We start from the raw sequence: 21,744 nt of genomic DNA, 5'->3' as shown, positions 1-21,744 counted from the left end.
AGCAGGAGCGTGTGGAGGTGTGCCTGTTCTATGCGCCCCTGTAAGAGCTCCAGCCTACCCTCGACTGTTTTAACTCTCAGGCCGCCCCCCAAATGATGAAGTCCTGGGAATGAGTAAGAGCTGTTTTTTCTGTAGGTGAAGTGTTAAGTGAAATAAACAACGGTGGGGGCGGGGGGATCACAGATACCTAAGTATTTTATTGTACTCAGTTTTTAATTTTATATTTTTATTTATTTTAGGATATTATACAATTTTCAAGGCTAACAACAGACTCTCTTTAGTATGTGTGTTTGAAGCATAACAAAATAAAAGTATTTCACAAAAGAAGTCCATATTACAGTACTATTGAAATATGAGATATAGGATAATTACGCTTTTGTGGGTTATGAACATAATACATTCATTTTAAAGGAAAAGAACATTTAATATGAATAACATTTTGGTTAAAATAAATAGCATGTAAATGTTAACAGCAACACCTGAAGTATATTGATACAAGGAGGTGTTTTGTAATAGATACTATGTAGAATGGTAAAGCGTTCATGAAATGGCGGTAACATCTTACTAAATTTACAATCATTGCACATCGTTGAGCACTTTATGTATATGGGGATATCCTTCACCCACCAGTCCTAAACCTCACCGTACAAAACACGGTTCCCCCCGTTTCCCTCTGGGAAACTGGTACCAGGGTCTAAGGTTTAGAATCATATGTGCCTTTCATTTTAATCTTTCTCAACGCAAATGTTTTACTTAGTACAAAATTTACTTGTCAACAGAAATATAAAGAGAATATTTTATAAGTGATTATAAAAATTAAAACCTCTAATCAAATCTTCATAATTCTTTGAAATGGACTCATTCCAAACTAAGATTTGTTTTTTACGCAGTGGTTTCTTCAGGAAAAAATATGAACATGTAGATTAAAAAAAAGATACGATATCCAAAACAAAAAGTTTCCACATGTAGAAAATAATAATGGATTTCCCTGATCATTAAATTCTTCCCAGCTACTTCCTCCTCGCAGAGAGATTCACTGAAAAGAAAAGCTTAAATCTTTGCTTAAAAGTCACTGTGAGGGGTTAAGCTAATGAATTTTAGATTCATGTATTTTTAAAGATTACAAGAAAAAGGAGAGTATCTTCCAATTACAGAACAATTTCCTCTCAATCAGCTATGGACAAGAAAATGAACAGGACACTAATGGTCAACAAAAATAATTCTACTCCTACTTCTGGAGGCAGGTCTGGATGCTCCGTGTGGAGTTGTAAGTAACGGCAATCTGGGAGAAACAATGTATCCTGCCCTCATTTAAATGACCACCCATGTGACCTTTGTCTCTCCCAAGATAAAATTACCCTTCAGAAACCATAACTAATTCGATTCTGGGAAGGAAAAAAGTTTATGCTTTTGCCCTTTATACACCACTTTTAAAGTTTACAAATGACTGGAAAATATTCAAATGATTGTACAAAAAACTTCGATGAGAAAACAAAACTAGCAGTTGCATCGGCTAAAAGGAGGTGTTCTCTGGACATGAGGTTTTCACGTCGGCAGGATTATCCATCCCAGGGTTGGAAGGCGGCGGGATGTCCTTGAACGTGTCCGCTACTCGGCCTCTGGGCTTCCACAGTTCTGTGGTGAACTGGTCACCGCTAACATGAAGGTATTCAGGGAAATCAGATCTCCACAATGGCGTTTACTGAACTCTGCCCGTTTCCTTAAACTAAATGAAGCATTACCATCTCTGTCCTCTTCATGCATGAATACAGTACTTTGCTTAGAAGCTTCTCAACAGAAATGTTAATCTCATAAAAATTCTGGCTGTGGTAATGGCCAGTTTTCATTGCTTTAAACATATTTCTAAAATTACAACCTTGTCAAATGAATCAAAACGGTGTCAACATTCACAGGTACAGTACAACATACATCCTTTCTTCCTCTCTAACAAGACAAAATTACACGCAAACAAGGTGACCCAAATTTTAAAAAGTTAAAAAAAATAATGTTTTTATTCCAGAAAAAGTATTGGAATACCAATTTTTTTTAAAGGGCATTATGTTCTCAGAAGATCTGACACATAATGGATAAAATGCACGTACAATATAAATAAGTAACTTGAAGAAGACAAAAAAAATTTCTGAAGGGGACCAATCAGAACTTCAATAAAATCTATGAATAAAAACATATGCTTACACCTATAGTGTACAAATTATGAAGAGAGTATTTAAATTTATAAAGAACTTGAAATATAGTACTGCAAGATTATTCAAAGAAGATTTTTCAAATGTACAAACAATAGTAAAAACAGAAAAAGCTTGGGCAATGTGCAACTTCCAAAATTACTCTCACACCAGCCAAAGAAATCCTTAACCACTTTTTAAATGGATTCATTTATACCACTTTAATGCAAAGAGAATATCAAAGATATTAAAACAAAACAAAATAAAGCAAAGAACTCTTCAGTGTCTGACTCACATTTTTCCCCCAATTTTTTCACATTTAGTTGCATTTTGAAAGTTATAATAAGCTAAGAATTTTAAGTGTTTTTCAGTTTATGTCTACATTTATCTTAAGGATGGTATCTGAAAACTACAATGCTAAGAACTAAAACAAATACTTCAAACTTTTAAAAATAAAAGAATCACAAAAGTTCACAATTGTGTTAATCTCCGATGTCCATAAATGATGAAAAAGCAAACAAGTCACATGTCCAGATACTTTTCCTCAGGCTACGAGTCTATCTTGATGAGTGCCAGGCCCCACCTTCCGTATTTGGCACTGAGAGCCTATCTGAACACAGTTTATCTGAAAAAACAAACAAACAAACAAAAAAACAAACACACAAAAAAAAACCCTCTAAATAATTCTAAAGACCCTTCGCTAGTAAAACCCATGAAGTTTCATCTTCTCTCCTAACATGCAATTCGACTCTCCAAAGTCATGTGGGGTTTGCAAGGTGACTGAGACAGGTACAAAATGAAGCTTACATGAAAACTGGTTAAGGAGTCAAAGCACATTCGCTCTGAAATCTTAATCTTAACACCCAGACAGAAGCGGGGAGGTATGATCTGCACGAAAATACTTTAAATCATTTTGGTTGTGTTCTTCATGATCGTCACGTATTTAGCTGCTTGTGGTGCACGCGTGCATCCTCTTCGCTACGTTGTATACGTAGGCAATGTCTGGTCGCTTCTCTGGATCTGGGTTGATGCACATATTCACTAACTGCCGTAGCTACAGAGAAAGAAAATACAAGATGCTTTAGAAAACCATTTCCGTTATTAAAAATATTCTGACTAGATACAGATTTACAAGGAAAGTACATTTTCTGACTAAATATTCCTATGTGGAATTTAAAAAACAAAACAAATGAGCAAAGGAAAAAGAAAAAGAGAGACAAACCAAGAAACAGACTCTTAACTACAGAGAACAAACTGGCGGGGAGGCGGGTGGGGGGTGGGTGAGGTAGGTGATGGTGGTTAAGGAGCACACTAACGATGAGCACTGAGCAAGGCACAGAAGTGTTGAATCACTATATTGTACACCTGAAACTGATATAATACTGCATGTTCACTAAACTGGAAAGAAAATAAAGAATTTAAAAAAATAGGGGCGCCTGGGTGGCTCATCGGCTGGGCCTCCGACTTCGGCTCAGGTCAGATCTCACATTCGTGGGTTCGAGCCCCGCGTCGGGCTCTGTGCTGATAGCTAGCTCAGAGCCTGGAGCCTGCTTCTAGTTCTGTGTCTCCTTCTCTCTCTGCCCCTCCCCCTCTCATGCTCTGTCTCTCTCAGTATCAAAAATTAATAAAAACATTAAAAAAAATTTTTTTAAATAATACATATGACTGCTGTCAATGATTTTACAATTAGATGAAAACTCTAAGAAGTCATGTATAGTCATTGGTGAATATTAATGTCAAGCAAAATGTACTGTCTACAATCAGAGGCTTTAAAATGATTTTACTATTTTTCAAAGAAGCTTAATTAGAAGATAGCAGTCATGAAGGATATAGGTTTTTAACTCTAAGGCTCCAAATTAACTGAAGACATATACATGTCTATTTGATCTAGAATGTGCTTCATTAGCCTCAATTGTAAGTTTAAATTTTTGTAATTATATACTATATATCTATAGATCTAAATTTTTATGAGGCATAGATCAGCTATCATCTGCATTTATTATATACTGTTTACATAAGATTTAAAATGGTTTTATTAGTTTCATATTAAAGAAAAACCCTCTTCTAAACTAAGAGTAGTAAGTTACAGGTAAGGTAAATTATGAATAGTATTTTAATCCTCAACTACATGAAGCAGGATTAGCATCTTCACTTTATAGATGAGAGAGCTGAGGTTTACTTACTTATATCACAGAAAATATGCACATTCAATAAACTAAAAAAAAATATATCCTCTCATCTGGTCCTAGAGCCGCTGAGTAGAATAATATGGGATTTCATTCTCAATTCCAACTGCCATCAGTTTATGAGACTATGTGCCTTTGTAGCACTGTATAAGGTCTTTCATAGATGATAAGCCAAAATCAAGAGGGAAAGCCAGAGTCCATTGCTTTCTAAGTATGTCTTGAGAAATAACTTAGATATTTTGAAAACTTGCATTAATTCTTTCTGGCCAGTTAGTAGCATGTAGTGAATGGTAATGGTAATGTCACACCCACTGAGAGAGGGTCTGAGGATTTAAATTTATATTACTTGCAATGCAGCAGACAATAGCATTAAAAATCTGTAAGGGTTACGGCAATTCGCAAGGCATTTTATTATGGTGATCTAAGAGAAATTTAAGTCAGAATGAGGTTGGCACTTTACCCATTAAAATAAAAACAAATACATTCCATTATACACAATACAGAAAACAGTAGGAATAGCAGTTATAAGGATACTTATATTTAAAACATAATGTGTTCTAACAGGTCACCTGGTTGTTTGTTTAGAGATATAAATGACCCAAAAAAAGATAATTGTGATACAAAAATTCATTCTATCGAACCAAAATGCAGGTAGATGTAATAGCAATTTTTGACAGAATAAAACTGGCACATCCTTCAAACCGGTCCAGAAGCCTTATATTTTCAGCCTGATAGTTCAGAATTGGGTGACATTTCCAACCTACTGTAGTAAACGGTCACGTTCTCTTACCCAGAGAAGAGGTGGCCAAGATTAAAGATGGATGGATGGAAGTTTAGTTGAGGAGGAGAGTGATTCTCTGGCTCTCCAGAGTGGAAAGATGAGAACCAAGAGGAATAAAGGGGGAAAGAGGTAAAGAATAAGGTCAGTGGAGAGGTAGTGAGTGAGGTTAGCAGCTGAACAATTGCTTTTTAACACCCCCTCACCCCGCTCTGCCTTAAGGATAGCCTTTATTAAGGACTGACGGGAGAATCAGAAACTCTGCAGTAGACAATGTTTGCTTTTTCTCTTTCTTCTTTTAATTTATTTTTGAGAGACAGAGAGAGACAGTGTGAGCAGGGAAGGGTCAGAGAGAGAGGGAGACACAGAATCTGAAGCAGCCTCCAGGCTCTGAGCTAGCTATCAGCACAAAGCCCAACGTGGGGCTCGAACCCACGAACTGTGAGATCATGACCTGAGCCGAAGCCTGACACTTAACCAACTGAGCCACCCAGGTGCCCTTGCTTTTTCTTTTTCTTATGTGGTTCAATCTCCATCTGAAATGTAGTTCATCTTGTCATAAAGAGTTATCTTTTCCAGAGAAATTTCTAACAAGTCACACAGTATAAAATTGATATAATATAAAATATGCATACCTCAGTATAGTTACGAATCAATCTAATTTTTCTCCTAAACTTTATTATAACATCAACAAATTAATAAAATATGAAAAGAATATACTGTAAAATTAAAATATGCTCTAGTAGCAATTCTTACTCAGCTGCCACCCCAATGACTCTAGGGGACCTGCTCCGCAAGAGACATGATGCAGGCACTGCAGGACACTGAGGGTGGGTCAAGGGCAGAGCCAGTCCAGAAAGGAAGGCTTCTTGTCCAGGGTGGGAAATGAGAAAATGACTCATTTTCCTTCTGACAGCCTGACTCTTCTTTCCTTTCTGCCTCTCCCTTCTCCATTCATTCATTCATTCATTCAATAAAATCTTATTGAGCACTTATTATGCACCAGACAGTTTATGAGGTAGTAAGGATGAAGCAATAAATGAAACATACATGGGACCTGCCTGTGTCCCGTTAACAATCTAGTGCCGAAGGAAAGAATGACAAAGAAATAAATGTACGACTGAAGAAATCATCTAAATAGTTCTCTTATAAATTATAAAGCTATAGTTATCTCAGGAGATATTTATAAGACAGTTGGAGGCAAAAAGACTGTACATAGCCACTCAGAAGAAACAAGCATCACTTTCCTCTTTTTCTTTCCATTTAACAAGTTGTTTCAACCCGATTCACTGAGGACATACAGTGGACAGTGTTCTTCATTCCAAGTATTAAAATGGCATCTTTGGTTGCTGTGATGTCCGTCTGGATCCTCTTTTCAAAACACACTTCCTGTGGTGCTTACATGGCTCAGGTGGTTAAGCGTCTGACTTGAGCTTAGGTCAGGATGTCACGAGCCCCGCACTGGACTCTGTGCTGACAGCAGAGTCTGCTTGACTCTGTGTCTCCCCCTCTCTCTGCCCTTCCCCCCACTTGCACACTCTGTCTCTCTCAAAAATAAACAAATATTAAACACACACACACAAGCACATACTTCTTGACTTCCTGGCATTACTCTTCACTTTCATTCCATTTTAGTCTCTGCCTCCCAGGAGCATAGCCTATGCCTTATTATCATGTCCCATGTCACACAGAAATGTGGGCGCAAGCTCCTGTCCTCCCAGATCTCCCACACCTGTCCCCCAGCATGAACGTGCTTTGATTTGACTGAGACCATTTCCAGTACCTTTCCTCCTACTCAATCTTCTGCTTCTGGACTTACGTCACTCATTTCCAGGTTAGACCTCATGGCACAATCCTTTAACCACTAACTTGGCAGCACCATTAAGAAGTAATCCTTTGTTCTTTTCGCTATACCAAACCTGACCATTGTTTTCTTTGCTTCTCTCCCAGGACGGTGAAGGACTGCTGGAGAAAAGTTGCAGATACCATACAGTCTAGAGTCACCAGGTGCATGGGTCCAGCTGCACTTGGACCTTACAAGCTGTTCTGCAATCCGAATGTTTGACTCCTAAACTCCATCCGCCCCCCCCCCCACCGTGGCTAATCTCAATCATCTCTAATCTGTAGGCACTGCCCTCGATTCCCTCTCACTCATGACCTTGCCTCCTTCCTTACAAAGAAAAAACACTGTTAGGCTGAAGTTTTCCTCAGTATCTTATCTCAGCCTATCAAACATAGCATCTCTGTTGTAGTCTCAGAAGAATTTTTTTTCTACTACTCTCAATTCTACCACTGGGATCTTTTCTAGGATCTGCACTGTTGTACATCAGTACCTGGAATACAGTTGGCTAAGAATGAATATTTAATGAGTGTATATTTAATGACTGTTATTCTTCTTCTGTATTTTTAACCTCTCCTGTGCTGATTCCTTCATCACAGTCTATAAGATTAGTTAAGTTTCTCTTCCTAACCACTGCCCCATCTAATGTATTTACTCTACAGCTACATTTATTGGGGGTGGGAAGAAAACCCCTCACTATCTTACTATATTAGCTTCCTTAATCTACTCATTTAAACCAAATACAGTCACTTTTTCATCTCTTCCATCCGCCTAACAGTACTTTACTGCAATCGCTCTGGCAAAGGTGAACAGTTTGCTAAATCTAACACTCTTTTCTGTCTGCCTCGTCCCGACTTTCTCCTTGCTGCTGCTGCTCACAGGCCTGCTGGGCGTTGTGTCCTCCCCTGGCTCTATGCACCACACTGGTTCTCCTCTGCCTTCTCTGACTCTGCCTCCCTCTACTGCCCATGTGTGTCCCAAGGGCCGGTTCTTTCCTGATCCCTTTTCCCTTCCTCCTCTACCTTCTTATCCTACACGACCTCATTTACTCCCAGGGCGTCAATGACCAGCAGCACGACATGCAGATGAGCACACACACACACACACACACACACACACACACCTGTGCTCAGACCAGATCTCTTTACAGGCGCTATTAACAGGTTTTCAACTGGCTTCTGAGCATATCCATCTACAAATACCTCATATTAAACATGTTCAGAACTGAGATTTTATTATTTTCTCCCCAAGCCAGTTCTATCTTGGCAATGCCTCCAGTGTCTCAAGCCAGAAACCTGAAGTTCATATGAGACACTTCATCATACGTCCTCTCCCTTACCCCCTTACCTAATAATCCTCAACAAAGTCCTATTGTTCCCTGACTGTATTTCTCCTTGCTGCAGACTCCACTGCTTTCACTCAAGCAATGGCCTTCCAACTGACAGCTTTCCCTCCAGTGTCTTCCACTGCCCAGCACCAAGCTGACCACACTTCGAAGTTAAGCATTTCAACTGCCCTTTAGAAAGTCTAACCATTAGCACGGTATATTATAGGGTTCTATCATCTGGCTCTGCTTACCTTTCTAGCCTTATATTTAGCCCCAAATCCCTCCTCCCTCCAGCCCCACACTACACTCTAACCCTAACAAAGCACTCACGGTTCTGTGTTCATCAAACTGTTTTATGCCCTGAATCTTTTGTATGTTGATTTGCTGCTTATTATAGAGCCTCCCTCAAAATCCCCTACTCACTTGCCTGTCACCTGCTCATTCTCGAAGGCCTTCCCTAAACACTCTTCTTGGCACGTAGAACTTAGCATTTCCTTTGTCCTCCATTGTACTCTTCCCGAACTTTTTTTTTTTGAGGTATAATTGACATTAACATTATATTAGTTTCAGGTGTTCACGTGTTATTATTAAAGCCTTTATAACCCTGTATGTACTTCAGTTAGTATCTGTGTTCTCTTATTAAACTGAAAAGGCCTGGAGGATGGATATTAGATGAGCAGTAAGTGCTGACATGTAATGAAAGAATGAATGGGGATCTTCTGGAGTGAGGGGAAATGGAAAGGTTTTGTGATTGTGGCAAGTGAGCTAAGGTCTGAAGTGTGAATGTAATTTTGATACACAAAAGGGCAGGGAAGATTCTGAGCAGAGGTAACCGAATAAACAAAGGTGCTGAGCTAAAGAAAAGTGGAAGGTTTATGAAAGCAATGGCAAGTACTTCTGAATGACTGGGGAGCAAGCAACAGGGATGAAATCATAAACTGAGGCTAAATGAAGGAAAGGCTTAAGGAGTTTTGCATCTTGATACAGGCAACAGGAAGTGAGTACTGAAGCCAGGAGGATCATTAAAGCTATGCTTCGGTTCATATTTTCTTGGAAGAGTCATAAAACAAAAAGAGAGCAATGCCAGCAGAATGTTCAATCAAGTTTCTCAAAGATTTCAGGCAAGAAATATTGTTCATCGGAGGTTCTCACCAGGGTATGTGAAAGGAGAGTGTCTCCACTAACAGAAGTAGGTAACAGAGAAGGAAGAGTGACTTCGAGGAGGCCACAGGGACACTAAATTTTGAAGGTATTACATCTGAGATACCGACATACTGAGGGTTGGGTAGAACTGTGAATTTCTGAATTGGGGGCTTCATTCTGTACTACACCTAGATAACTGGATTAGATACAGGAAACAAGCTGTATGACTCCACCCATCTCAGGATTATGAAGATACAGGAGATAACTGTAGATAAAATAATTTAACCTATACTGGACAGAATATTGCACTGGTATCTTTCTGGATTAAAAATTATCCTATATTTATATAGGATTTACTATCTTACAAAATCTTCCATATCCTTTTAAAGTACTGAAATCTCTCATAGCAATTTCAATTTACAGGAGAAAACTAAGAACCAATTAAAAAATTAATGGTGAAACCTGAACTGAAACCCAAGTCATGTGATTTTTTAATGCAGACCTTTGTTGCCTTTGTTGAGAGCTTGCTGACTTTTTATCTAAGTTGGCCTTTTGGTTTGAATTCTTCATGATAACTAATATAGCCGTGCATGCATAATGATTTCTTAGTAACACTTACTAACTGGTTAAATTTCAAATCATTAGCACTATAGAGGGATATCACTTGGTCTGAGATATTATCTGAGTTCCAATCAAGAGAGAGGAGTTACTAGGTATCGATAGGAAATACAGTTCTATGGTGGCTGCCACAGAGTAGAGAAGGTAGAAGAGTCTCAGGTACTTTACTCAGATTCTCAGGGGTTGGTCTGACTTCCATCCAATGAACACAGTGGAGAGACATCTCAGCTTTAATCGAGGGGGTCAAAGCTGACTTGCTTTTTGTTTTCCCTTACGCAAATCAGCAGACTAGAATCCGTCACTCTAGGTTCTTGGCAAAGAAAATTAATGGTGTATTGAATATTGAAAAATTTGAATGTTCAAAGAGTCCTGAAGGGTGTGCTACATAGCTCCTATCAAACTCTTTTTAAGAAAAGGAAAATTTAGGGAAGGTCTTGAAAAGGACAAAATTCACTTTTATAACTTTAGATAACCTAAGCTCTATTCCTTAATCAAATTAGGCCACCAGAAGGCTGCATCGTGGGAACACATTGTTTTATTCCAATGCCAAATCACCTTTCCAAAGTCATGCTTTGATGCTTGCTTTTGGCTTGTATCAAACATCACATAGGTATTTTCTGTATAATTGCTACTTAAGACACTGCCTGGTGTGTTACTCATAGATCCTTACGGGAGTTCCTTCTATTATAATGTAGCGGAAGAGAGCACTTCTCTGGCTAGCTGGTGCACTGTCTCCTTAAACACAGAAACAGTTTGCTGTTTCCCCTCGAGCCCTGACAGAAGGGAAGCGATAAGTAGATGGGCAGCTCAACCACAGCAGCTCTCGTTGGCCGTTAAGAGAGCTGTGTTTACATCCCCTTCTATCCCTGGTTCTGAAAAGGTACTTACATTTCTATTTTAAGAACTTGGTAAGTTATGTCTTATTACAAGTTATCACAATTCCTTTTTGAAAAAAACATGGGTTGTAACACAACATGGGAGATTTACATAGGTCTGAATTCTTAACCGGATGCAGTTTTCCTTGATATATGTGAGACAGCCACCAGTTGTTGTAAAGATACACATAAATAGACTTGTTAACGTAGTGGAGGAAAAATTAGTTACAGCTGTCCTTGGGCAATGTAAAAAAAATCACAATGTAAAATTCAGAGTTATCATGGCTAGGAGGACAAATTGTCACCTACATATTAGAAACCTGGGAAGGAGTAACACTAAGAGACTAGCAAGAGGTTAAAAGTCATTCAGCAGAGAAAGAGAAAAAACTCTTACCTTTGCCAGATAGTTTCTAATTTAAAAAAATTTTTTTAATGTTTATTTTTTTGAGAGAGAGACAGACAGACAGACTTGCAAGTGGAGGAGGGGCAGGGAGAGCGAGAGATGGGATCAGAAGCAGGCTCCAGGCTCTGAGCTGTCAGCACCAAGCCCGATGTGGGGCTTGAACCCACGAACCATGAGATCATGCCCTGAGCTGAAGTCGGACACTTAACCCACTGAGCCACTCGGGCACCCCTCTAATTTGAAGTTGTTCAATAACTACCCAGATCAGGTTCATTTGGTTACTCACTGTTTCACTTTCTGCAGCCAGTCAACACATCTAGAGTAACACATTGTTACTTAGATATAGACGCCCCATACAACTAGTAGTTAGTTTTTCTAGGTTTCCAGTGAAAAACTGGCATACAGCTCCCCTGAACATTTCTAGATCAAGAGATCTTTATATGCTCTGTGAGGTAGCTCTGGGGCTTCAACTATATGCTGTTTTCCAGTACCAGAAGGGAGAGAAACCCATTTCCTAAAATCTGATATATATTGAGTTCCTCTCATGAGTCAGGCATGATCCTATGACATTTTACAGAGGTGTGACAATCCCAAGGTCACAAAGGCAGGAAGGGGCAGAGCCTGGGTTTGAACTGAAGTAGCTTCAGAGTCCGGGCTTTTAAAGTTACTGCGTTGTATAGGCTGCTTGAGAAAAATCTTAGTGTGCGGGTTCCCTCATGACCACCTTTGCATAAAGGTGAGACACCCACTAGAGAGACAAAGATGGTTTTAGACTATTTGATTCTCAAAAAGATGCTGGCTCTAAAACTGACTCATCTAGTTTCTGAATTAATAGATATGTCCTCATATTTCATAGGCCAACTCTAATCAAAAAGCAAACCCTCCAATTTTTCCCAGGGCACTAAATGATGGCAAAAAATGTTAGGATTATCATTATGATTAGAGTAACAATTTTAATTTTTTTTTAATTTTTAGAGAGTGAGAGAGAACACATGAGTTGGGGAGAGAGGCAAAGTTCCAGAGAGAATCTTAAGCAGGCTCCATGCTCAGAGTGGAGCCATAGGTGGGGCTCGAGCCCATGACCCTGGGATCATGACCTGAGCCAAAATCCAGCGCTAGATGGCCAACTAACTGAGCCACTCAGGCGCCCCTTAATGTTATTTCTAATCCTACTCATGTAGTAAAGTGACAATAACTCCCTTCCTCCAAACAGCAAAAAAAGTACTTGAATTTTTAACATGGAATGATTTCTTTATGCCAGACTATAAACTTACATAGTGACTGATGAATTTAAAAAATTTCTCTAAGTTTTCTCTCAGAAGTCAGACATTAAGTAATCAAAATGCAACAATTATCTTAGAGGTTTCCCTCAATTTCAGTCTTTATATTTTTTAAAAAGTCCTATAAACCTCTGGAAGAAAAGAAGTTAAAAATCTCTAATATTTACCTAATATTTTGTAAAAATTCTAAGTACAATACCATTGACCATGTGTTCATACAATAACTTTAAGAATTTTCTATATATTCCTGTATGTCAGGCTTCAATTTCTAATAACATTAGGCAACTTGCTCAAAAGGAGTTAGCTTTTCACTTATTCCTTTAAATTATAGAAATAATGCCAAAATCAGCAGATACTACAACTTTGATAAAAATAAATAGAAGTGAAACTTTTTGTGGTTTAGGTTATGTCAAAAATTTTGATTAGTTTGTATTACTTAACACGTTTGTAAAACATTATTTTTTGAAAAATTGTTTTATATAACAAGTTAAAAGTAAGGCAAAAGAGAGGTCTGACTACACAAAAAGCCTTTATAAAATCAGAAGGAAAATTGTTTAACTCAGATGCTTAAGGGAAATTTAAAAAGCAAGACAAACATTTAAGTGAGGAAAAGCATATAGAGTAAAAATAAAACCAATTCTCTATGACATTTCTAAAGGATTATGAAATCGGAGTCATATGGAAATTAATGAATATTTGTTTTCAGTAAAGTGGAGAAAATACCAATATGTATTGATTTACATATTTCCAAAGAAATATCAAAGCATACGGGTTAGTACCAGAAATATTTAAAAGAAGAGCGTGTTAACAGTCATTGTTGTCAGGGCGATAACCCAATTACGTATTGAGTTCAGTCACGTACAGGTAATAACAACAGGGCTCTTTGTGCATTATAGCTGTAGGTCACTAACACAATTCTCAGTAGAATAATAAAGACTGGTGCTATTGGTACTCTTTCTCTTTCACCCCCATCTTAATCCCTCTGAGACCAATTACGTTATATCAGCCTCCCAGATATGCCCAATTTCCATCTATCCAAGGACACATTTTAGCACCCCAAAGTGGGTCTAATACATTAAAGTACACTATATTTCGGAGCTTTAGATATTTATACAAAATGATTAGGCGTATCCAACTTGTACACCAAAGCATCACTAGTGATTGACTTGGGGGTAGAGGGAGAAGGGAAAAGAAAGCAATCCTACACAGATATAAGGTAATGTAATGTCTATATTTCACAACTGAAGATCATTCGGTGTGTCTTTTGAAAACTGTTAAAGTCTTACAGAAAGTTACATGGTTTTATAGGATCCCACAGGAGACGTGAAATATAGGGCACCGTTTTGGATTCATGTCTTCAAGGAGCAAGTCCCCCGTGTCACTTCAGAAGCATAAGTGAACAAAGGGCCTACTTAAATATGTTTTTTAAACAAAAATGGAACATTCAAAGCTTAAAGATCTACTCTTATCTGGCAACTCTGAGTAAGGTGGTCAATTGATACTATAAATGGTGAGAATAACTAACTTACTAAACCCATTTTTAAAGAAGGAAAATCAAACATTGTTAACAGTGTTTGAGAGAACACCCAATGTTAATAAAAAATGGCACAGTTATATACTTATTTTTATAAATAGTCTCATTTCACTTAGCACTGCATTATGTGAGGAGTACAGAAATATTCGCAAAAACAGATTTAGCTCCAAACATTAATTGCGCCATTTAATTTAACATCTCTCATTTAAATATTCCTGGGATAGTGTATTAGGAAGTTTCCTCCAGCACAAATTTAAATAACATGGGTTAATTTCGACTAACAACTCCAGGGAATATATATAGTTCTATTACAAGTCGTGAATCTGGTAACTGTAAACTACGCACATTCCTCCAATGAATAAAAGTTTTATAAATTTAGTTTAACTTCAAAGTATGCAAAAATAATATGTTCCTGAGACTTGCATCTTTTTTACCCCTTTTATACACAAAGTAGCAGTTCTTTTATGACTAAAACAAAGGTCATGGTTTTGTTATGGACTTAAATTTCAAAATAGGCTTCTTTAAAGATATTCTGAGTTTAAATATATAAACAGAAGTTATTTATAAAAGTTAGGTGAAAAAATTCAGTTATAATTTTTAAGGTGTTCATTCAGCACTCACTCTTCTATAAGGGTAACTCTTTGGAAAATAAATTTTACCTTATAAGTAAAATTGTAACAAGCTGCAACACTTTTTGGTTGGTAGATTATGGATCAATGTATCTGGTATCTTACTGGAGATGTGTAGTTAGTACATACTCGAACACATAAAAATAACGCTATCCTTCTGCAAACTGCTTCTTCATTCTTCCAATATCACATACCCCCCCTCCCCTGCTCCGGTTATCACAAGTCAGAGGGAAGGAGGTTCCAGATAAACATGATGGGTAAAAACAGAAAAGAGAAATGAAAAAACGTCGAGTCTAATCACGAAACGCTCGCTTACACAACACCTGAGAGTTTACTTCAGGCCCTGTGATCTTGTAGCACAGGCAACGGGATGCCGTGAGGTGGAGGCACGGTAGTGTCTAGGCCAGTAGTGGCTCAACCACCACCTGGCTCTCTATTTGCTCATATGTGAAATGGGAAGAATGTCACTGCCTTTATTTCTTTAACAGGAAAGTTCTTACATGGCTTAAAAAAATGGTGATTTCTAAGTTGATCAAAATTCAGTGTTCCAATTTTATTTAAAGCCATGTAAATATATTTATATTCTATAAGAACCTATAAATATCTGAAATCAGTTTAGTTCAACTAAATATATTGTTATTCCTATTCATACATAATCAAATATAGGAAAAGCACTGTACTTTTTAAATTTTATATTTTAAATACCCTGGAAAAATCAATACTTGTCTCAAGAATAACAAAAATGGTGCTGGAAATTCTTAACGCATTTAAGTTAAGCAGGGTAAACTATTCAACTATTCCCAGAAGGCAGAAAGGTAAAACAATTCCCCCTCCTACTCTCCATTTTGCTTAAAAAAAAAAAAAAAAAGGAGGGACATTGGAATGGAGGGTAAAGTAAAAAAGAAAGTTTGTTATATATGAGGTAAAAGTTTATGAGAGTTCATTCATTCTCCATTAGTTTTCTGATTGGATGTGACCTTTTGGGTTGGTATTTTAGAAGATAATTGCATACTTGAGAAGTAGTCCCATTCATTGATTTTTAATAAGAACAGACACCTTTCTATCTGTGAGCTGGAGACATAAAGTGGCAAAATGAACACATTTAATGTACAACAAGAGAAGCATTAAATAATCTGAAAATTGATTACAGGTTCAATAATTCAATTTCCAAATTATATTTTGGTTTCTCCATGTATAAAAAGAAGCCCCGCTGAGTTCCCAAGTTTTCAAAAATATAATTAGAAGATAACTAAGATACCGATAGATACTGTATCTTACAAAAGATTATATTTACAATGACGTTAAACCAACTAGGAAGCTGGTAAATATTTGCTCTAACAGCACAGATGGAGAAGCGCTGCTACAATGTAACTGACTTTATTCAGGAAGTTTCAACCCTTTCTCTGATGTTCTAGATACGTACTTAAATTTGTTTCTGCACAAAGCATTGTTTTTTTTTTTCAAATCCTGAGTTTAATTTCTACTTTCTCAAACCAACTCACCTTTATTCTCCCTATTTCCATTTTTCACTTTCATCTGCAAACCCTTGACTCAACTTCCCAGAACTTCCTTCTAAACTTATCTGTTCAAACCTAAAATGATGACAAGTTTCCCAAAAGCAACTGCCAAGATACCATTCTGTTCAGTCTTTGTCATGTCTTCTGTATTTAATTAAGAATTTTCTACAATAAATAAAAAGTACTGAAAGAGGGGTGCCTGGGTGGCTCAGTCGGTTAAGCGTCCGGCTTCAGCTCAGGTCATGATCCCACGGTTCGTGGGTTTGAGTCCCATGTCGGGCTCTGTGCTGACAGCTCAGAGCCTGGAGCCTGCTTCTGATTCTGTGTCTCCCTCTCTCTGACTCTCCCCTGCTCGCTCTGTCTCTCTCTGTCTCTCAAAACAAACAAACAAACAAAAAAAACCCATAAAAAAAGAGCCTTTGCTCTTAAAAAAAAAAGTACTGAAAGAGAATTTCCATTCTGCATGATGTTAATGCTCTAATTTTCAAAAAATATATCGGCTAAAAAGAATTCAGGACAGAGTCACATTTTACACTTTGTAAATAACTGTCAATATAAGTATTCACTGTTGTTTCTCAACTTAAGAATCATGAGTAACTCAATGAACAACAGTGAAAACGCATATTTTTGATGACCACTCCTGTGACTCTCAAAGAAATTAAATACAGAAACTGACGGGAAAAAAATTGGTCTTATTTTACAATAAATGGACACTGGGCATTCCAGAAATGATGCTGCTTGTTGATAAGAATGAAAAATCACATGGTAGGTAAAAATCAACAAAATAAAATTATCATAGCCTCTGGCCTGTCTTTTGAGTAATTGTCTGCCTTTACCGGATGGAAAGAAAGTTCTTTGGAGAAGTTTTTTCATTCATCTAATTGTCAAATAATTGGTGCATTTATTTATTTTTTCATTTATTCCTTTACTCTCTTACACTTCCTCATTTCATCAATCAATCACGGAACCTTTCTAATATGCCAGGCCCTAGAGATAGGCAGATAAAAAGCATTTACTGCTACTCAGGAGCAGCAGCTAGACAGTCTGGGGGTGGCAGGTGGGGGGCTGTATGCAAAGAAAGGACTGCCATGCAGTGTGCTGCCAAGGGAGGAGGGTATGCGGAGGGAAGAAAGGGGAGCAAGAAAAAGTGCGGGAGAGGATGCCCAGGCTTTGCTTCAAACACAGAAGTTCACCTGGTAAGGAACAAGGGAAGGGAGATTTCAGAAAAAGGAAACGGCATCCATAAAATCATGGAAATTCATGGAACTCTGAGGAGAACCAGCACTGGGAGAGGTAGGGAAAGAAGAGAGTATCCTGTGATCAGTAAGACTGGATAGATAAGCCAGGATCAGATTATAAGGGCCTTTTTGAGTCATGTTCCTTGTACATAGTAAATGTTCAATAAATGTTAACTTCACGGATGTTAATTGCACAACAGCAACAATGCCAAGTTTAATTAAACCTAAGAGATATCTAAGGAAAAATATCTATCTTTTCAACTCAAGATTTTTATGGTTTTAAATACAGTAGTGCCCCAGTGATATACGAATGAGATCATTACTGGAAAAAGAAAGAACACTGAACACCGAAAGCTATTGTTTGCCATAAACAAAAATATTTTATCAAGCTATAAAATATACATATCCCAATATCATTAACAGCTGACATGTTTCAATCTATAGTCCTAATCATTTGTACAGAATGATAACCATACCATTCAAAAAAATTTGACATACAGGCTTATTTTTCCAAAGGACACAATTTCTCATTTTTGGTTTGTAATGCTTAAATATAAGAAATTAAAAAAAACAAAACACGCCAAGCTTTCAAATTCTGAGTTCTTCGAACTGGAATGACTATACCTAGAAACAAATCTTACAGAGTTCCTTATTCCTACTGATCAAGGCTGGGCGGGGGGCACAGCTACGAGTTTCATGAAATGCTCCGTTCAAAACCTCTTTGGGCAGCAGGCTGAACAATGTAGCAGTAGATAAAATCAATCTGATAAGCTTCCAAATAGGTATTTATAGGGAAATTAATTTGCTTAATTTTTTTATTTTTCAAACAGCTATAGAGAGTGTTGCTGATTTAGTTGTAAAATGGACACTTAGCAAACTGGTCCTTTAGTTAAAAGTTCATCATTTAAAAACTTTATGCTTCACTTTTCATTGTTCACGCTAAAAAATTAAACGGCAATTTGAGCTCTTGAAGGATCTAAAAAGCCTACTATCTAAGAAAATATTTGAGATACCATTAAAGTGTACCAGCATCAAATCTGTTCAGGTTTTTTGCTACCATAAATTCTGAATAATTATTTTACAAACAGAGTTCCTACTTAAGGAGAGAACATATTTATTAGCACATCTGCATTTCAAAGCTCTTGTTTGAGAACTTTTCTACATAACTGAACAGATTAGAGTAACATTATTAGTCTCCATTTTTCATATCTCATTTCTTTAGTAAGAATTCGTTTCTGTGTTTACCTAGTTTAATAGCCTTCTATTTCACCGCAGCATCACGGCAGATTTTACCAGAATGAGAAACTGTACTGTCTTCTTTGGGAAGTACCCCATATAACATGTTTTGCTTTATATCTCTTTTCGAAACTGGTGACTATATAGGGTGAGGTAAAAAGTGGAATCTATTTTCCTTTCCCAACTCCAAGACCTTCTATCTGGGCCAGACTTTGATATTTGCCCCTTGGCTGAGAATCCGCATATCCAACTTCACACTTAGCTGCGGTGAAGTAGCCCTGCAGGCAGGCCGACTTCAACGAACCACTAGTGGTATCATCATTAAAATCCTGCTGAAGGTCACCATGGTAACCGCCTGCTGAGGCTTCACTGCTGCACTCGGCATCTCCTAATCAGCTACCATGTGAAATGCAAATTCAGACAGTCTGAAAATTAGTCAAGAAGAATAGGGGATGAGGATGCAGATATGTGAAATATTCATGCGCTTCATGGAAAAAAGCAGACAGCATGAATGACACAACAAAGAGCGGCCCCTGACATTCTTGCCATCATTTTGCATTATTGTTCACACCCTACTGTATTTCCAGGCCTATGGTTCTGAAGTTGGTTTTGTGAAATGCTGTATTTATATTCCATACCCAAAATAGTAATTAAAAATGGCTAACATAATAGCATTAACATCAAATAAAGGTAATTCTTCTAAATTATCATCCCTGCCTTATCAGAGTTTATTTTAATTACTTGAATACAAAGGCTATGAAACAAACAACAACAACAAAACCAGGCATCAGTGATTATCAGTATCAAAACCACAGGGAAAAAAAGGTACTTATAGCATTCTAGGAACTCAAATGCTTTCCATATGCTAAAATTCTTTAGAGATTTACTATTCAAGTTACACTAACTCAATTTTCCTTGTATAAAACTAAAACCGATTGCTATTCAAGACAGAGTGACAAGACTACCTAATAAGTGAATGTTATAATTGTTTTATATTTTTCCTTTGCTCCTTGCCATTTCCCTTGGGCAAAAAATCTGTTGCTCATGAGAGGGTGAGAGGTTCTCACTCAAGACCGTGTTTTCTCTGGGTATGTTCCCCAGGAAGCTTTCGAAAAAGTGTTATGTGAACACATTTAGTTATCTCCTCCTTAAATTCTGGCAAAATATACTGGGTAAAATTGGAGAGGCTTTGCTCAATAAAAAGTGTACATTGGGTAGAGCCCAAACAACTTCCTTCAATGAACTTCCAAAGCAAGACAAGGATTCAGACTCAGATTTTAATACAGTAAAGTTTTCTAAAATTTTCAATCCTACCCAAGATACATTTTAACATGCCTACTAATGACAACCTCAAAACATTTCCCACAGGATTTGATTGCAACAGTGAGGCAGTGACAGCTTAGATATGGCCAAAGGAGGGAGGGTAACTCTGAAGAAAGAAGGTAGAGACACGTAAAGCTAAAAGATGTATGTTTCAAATTGCGGGGAACATGGATGAGAGGGACGTTCTGCCAAAATGGAAAGTTGTAACTGTTGGTCTGAGACTGTGAGAGTGAGCTGAGCAGTTGTCTTAAGAAGTCACCGGCCACGCTGGCCAACGAGAGCCGGGGTTTGAGCCTGGATGCTGCCCTTCGCCATGGTCAGTACGCTGCAAAGTCAGCTGTCCTCCTCCTCACACCTAAGAAACGACCAATTTCACACCACATGCTGTGCCATGTTCCACTCCATTTTGGGAACTGCAGTGTCAACCCTTGAAACAGTAAGTCTCCAAGAGAAGGAAAACAGAATGAAAAGTGCAGTTTCTGCCACCATACTCGTCATTTGTGTTTCTGGATTTAAAAAAAAATTTTTTTTCTTAATAAAATGCAGACGTTAGCAAAATGAACAACAGATAAACACATGGACTGAAAAATGACTTACTTCCTCTGAATAGTGATCTGAAGGAAGAGGTGGGTAGTCACATTGTTCTATCTTCTTACACAGCGAGTACAAATTCATTTTGTCACCATAGAAAGGACTCTGTAACGCAGCCATCTGCAAAATGCTCCCAATGAAACTGATATAGTTACACGGTAACTTTTAAAGGCGATTTCATCGAGTCTACTACAGGGAGGGCGTAGAAAATAACTACAAATACTTTAAATAAAGTTATTTGGGCATTCTGATTTTTATGAACATTCCTTTCTGAGAATTATCTAGTAAGTTTTAAAAATCCTATTACAGTTTTTGTCAACATTTGAAATTCCATAAGGGAGAAATGGTTAGTGTGTGTGTGTGTGTGTATGTGTGTACGTACACACACACATACACTCAATACATACATATATCACATAAACCAATATTAAGAAAAGAACATAAAGAAACTTAAAACTCTGTAAATATAATGCTAAAAAACAATTAATCCACCTCATGACTAACAGACATCAGTGGTATATATCAACCATGCAATGGTCAAAATATCATAAAAATGAAACTGAAATAGAAAATGCATTATAATCTAATAGGCAATGGTTTAGGGAATAGAATGTACAGCATTTCATCCTGCATGACAGTTTCTGTAGGGAAGGGTTATTCTGAGAAGAAAAACAATGCCTTCCAATCTGAATGTTATAACTGATTTTCAAGTAGTTTACAACGAACTAGAACTTCTTTTCTTTCAATAATGTCTCAAAAACACTCAATATGTTCAAAAGCTCTCTGAGTCATAGCGGCTACTTCAAGGCACCCAAATGAGATTTTCTTCTTCAAGGCAGAAGAAAAAAAGGACTCAAAGAATGATCAGCTTTAAAAAAGACATTATTGGATTTAAATTTATTTTCAGACAAGGTTCTAACTTGACATTTAAAGTGCAAGCAAGTACTGTGGTAAGCAGGGTTACAAACTAAAAAATTCAATTTAAAATGTTCGCATCCTGTTCAAAACCTTCTAAATCTTTGAACCGCAGCAGCAAGAATACA

The 21,744-nt window shown here is 37.4% G+C and overlaps 1 protein-coding gene across 1 annotated transcript in view; it reads right to left on the bottom strand.

Moving 5' to 3' along the window:
- Positions 1–205: 205 nt before the first annotated feature.
- Positions 206–21,744, bottom strand: part of NEK7 (NIMA related kinase 7) — a 92,975-nt gene continuing 71,436 nt past the window's right edge. The window contains exons 8-9 of the mRNA XM_029935407.1: positions 20,708–20,821; positions 206–3,237 (exon numbers count right to left, since the gene is read on the bottom strand). Of these exons, the coding sequence (XP_029791267.1) occupies positions 3,127–3,237; positions 20,708–20,821 (225 nt within the window). The 3' untranslated portion in view covers positions 206–3,126. The remainder of the gene's footprint in view (positions 3,238–20,707; positions 20,822–21,744) is intronic.

Source organism: Suricata suricatta, chromosome 3, assembly GCF_006229205.1.
Source record: "Suricata suricatta isolate VVHF042 chromosome 3, meerkat_22Aug2017_6uvM2_HiC, whole genome shotgun sequence".
NCBI lineage: Eukaryota > Metazoa > Chordata > Mammalia > Carnivora > Herpestidae > Suricata > Suricata suricatta.
The sequence above is the reverse complement of the archived record's forward strand: the minus strand, read 5'-3'. Positions and strand labels throughout refer to the sequence as shown.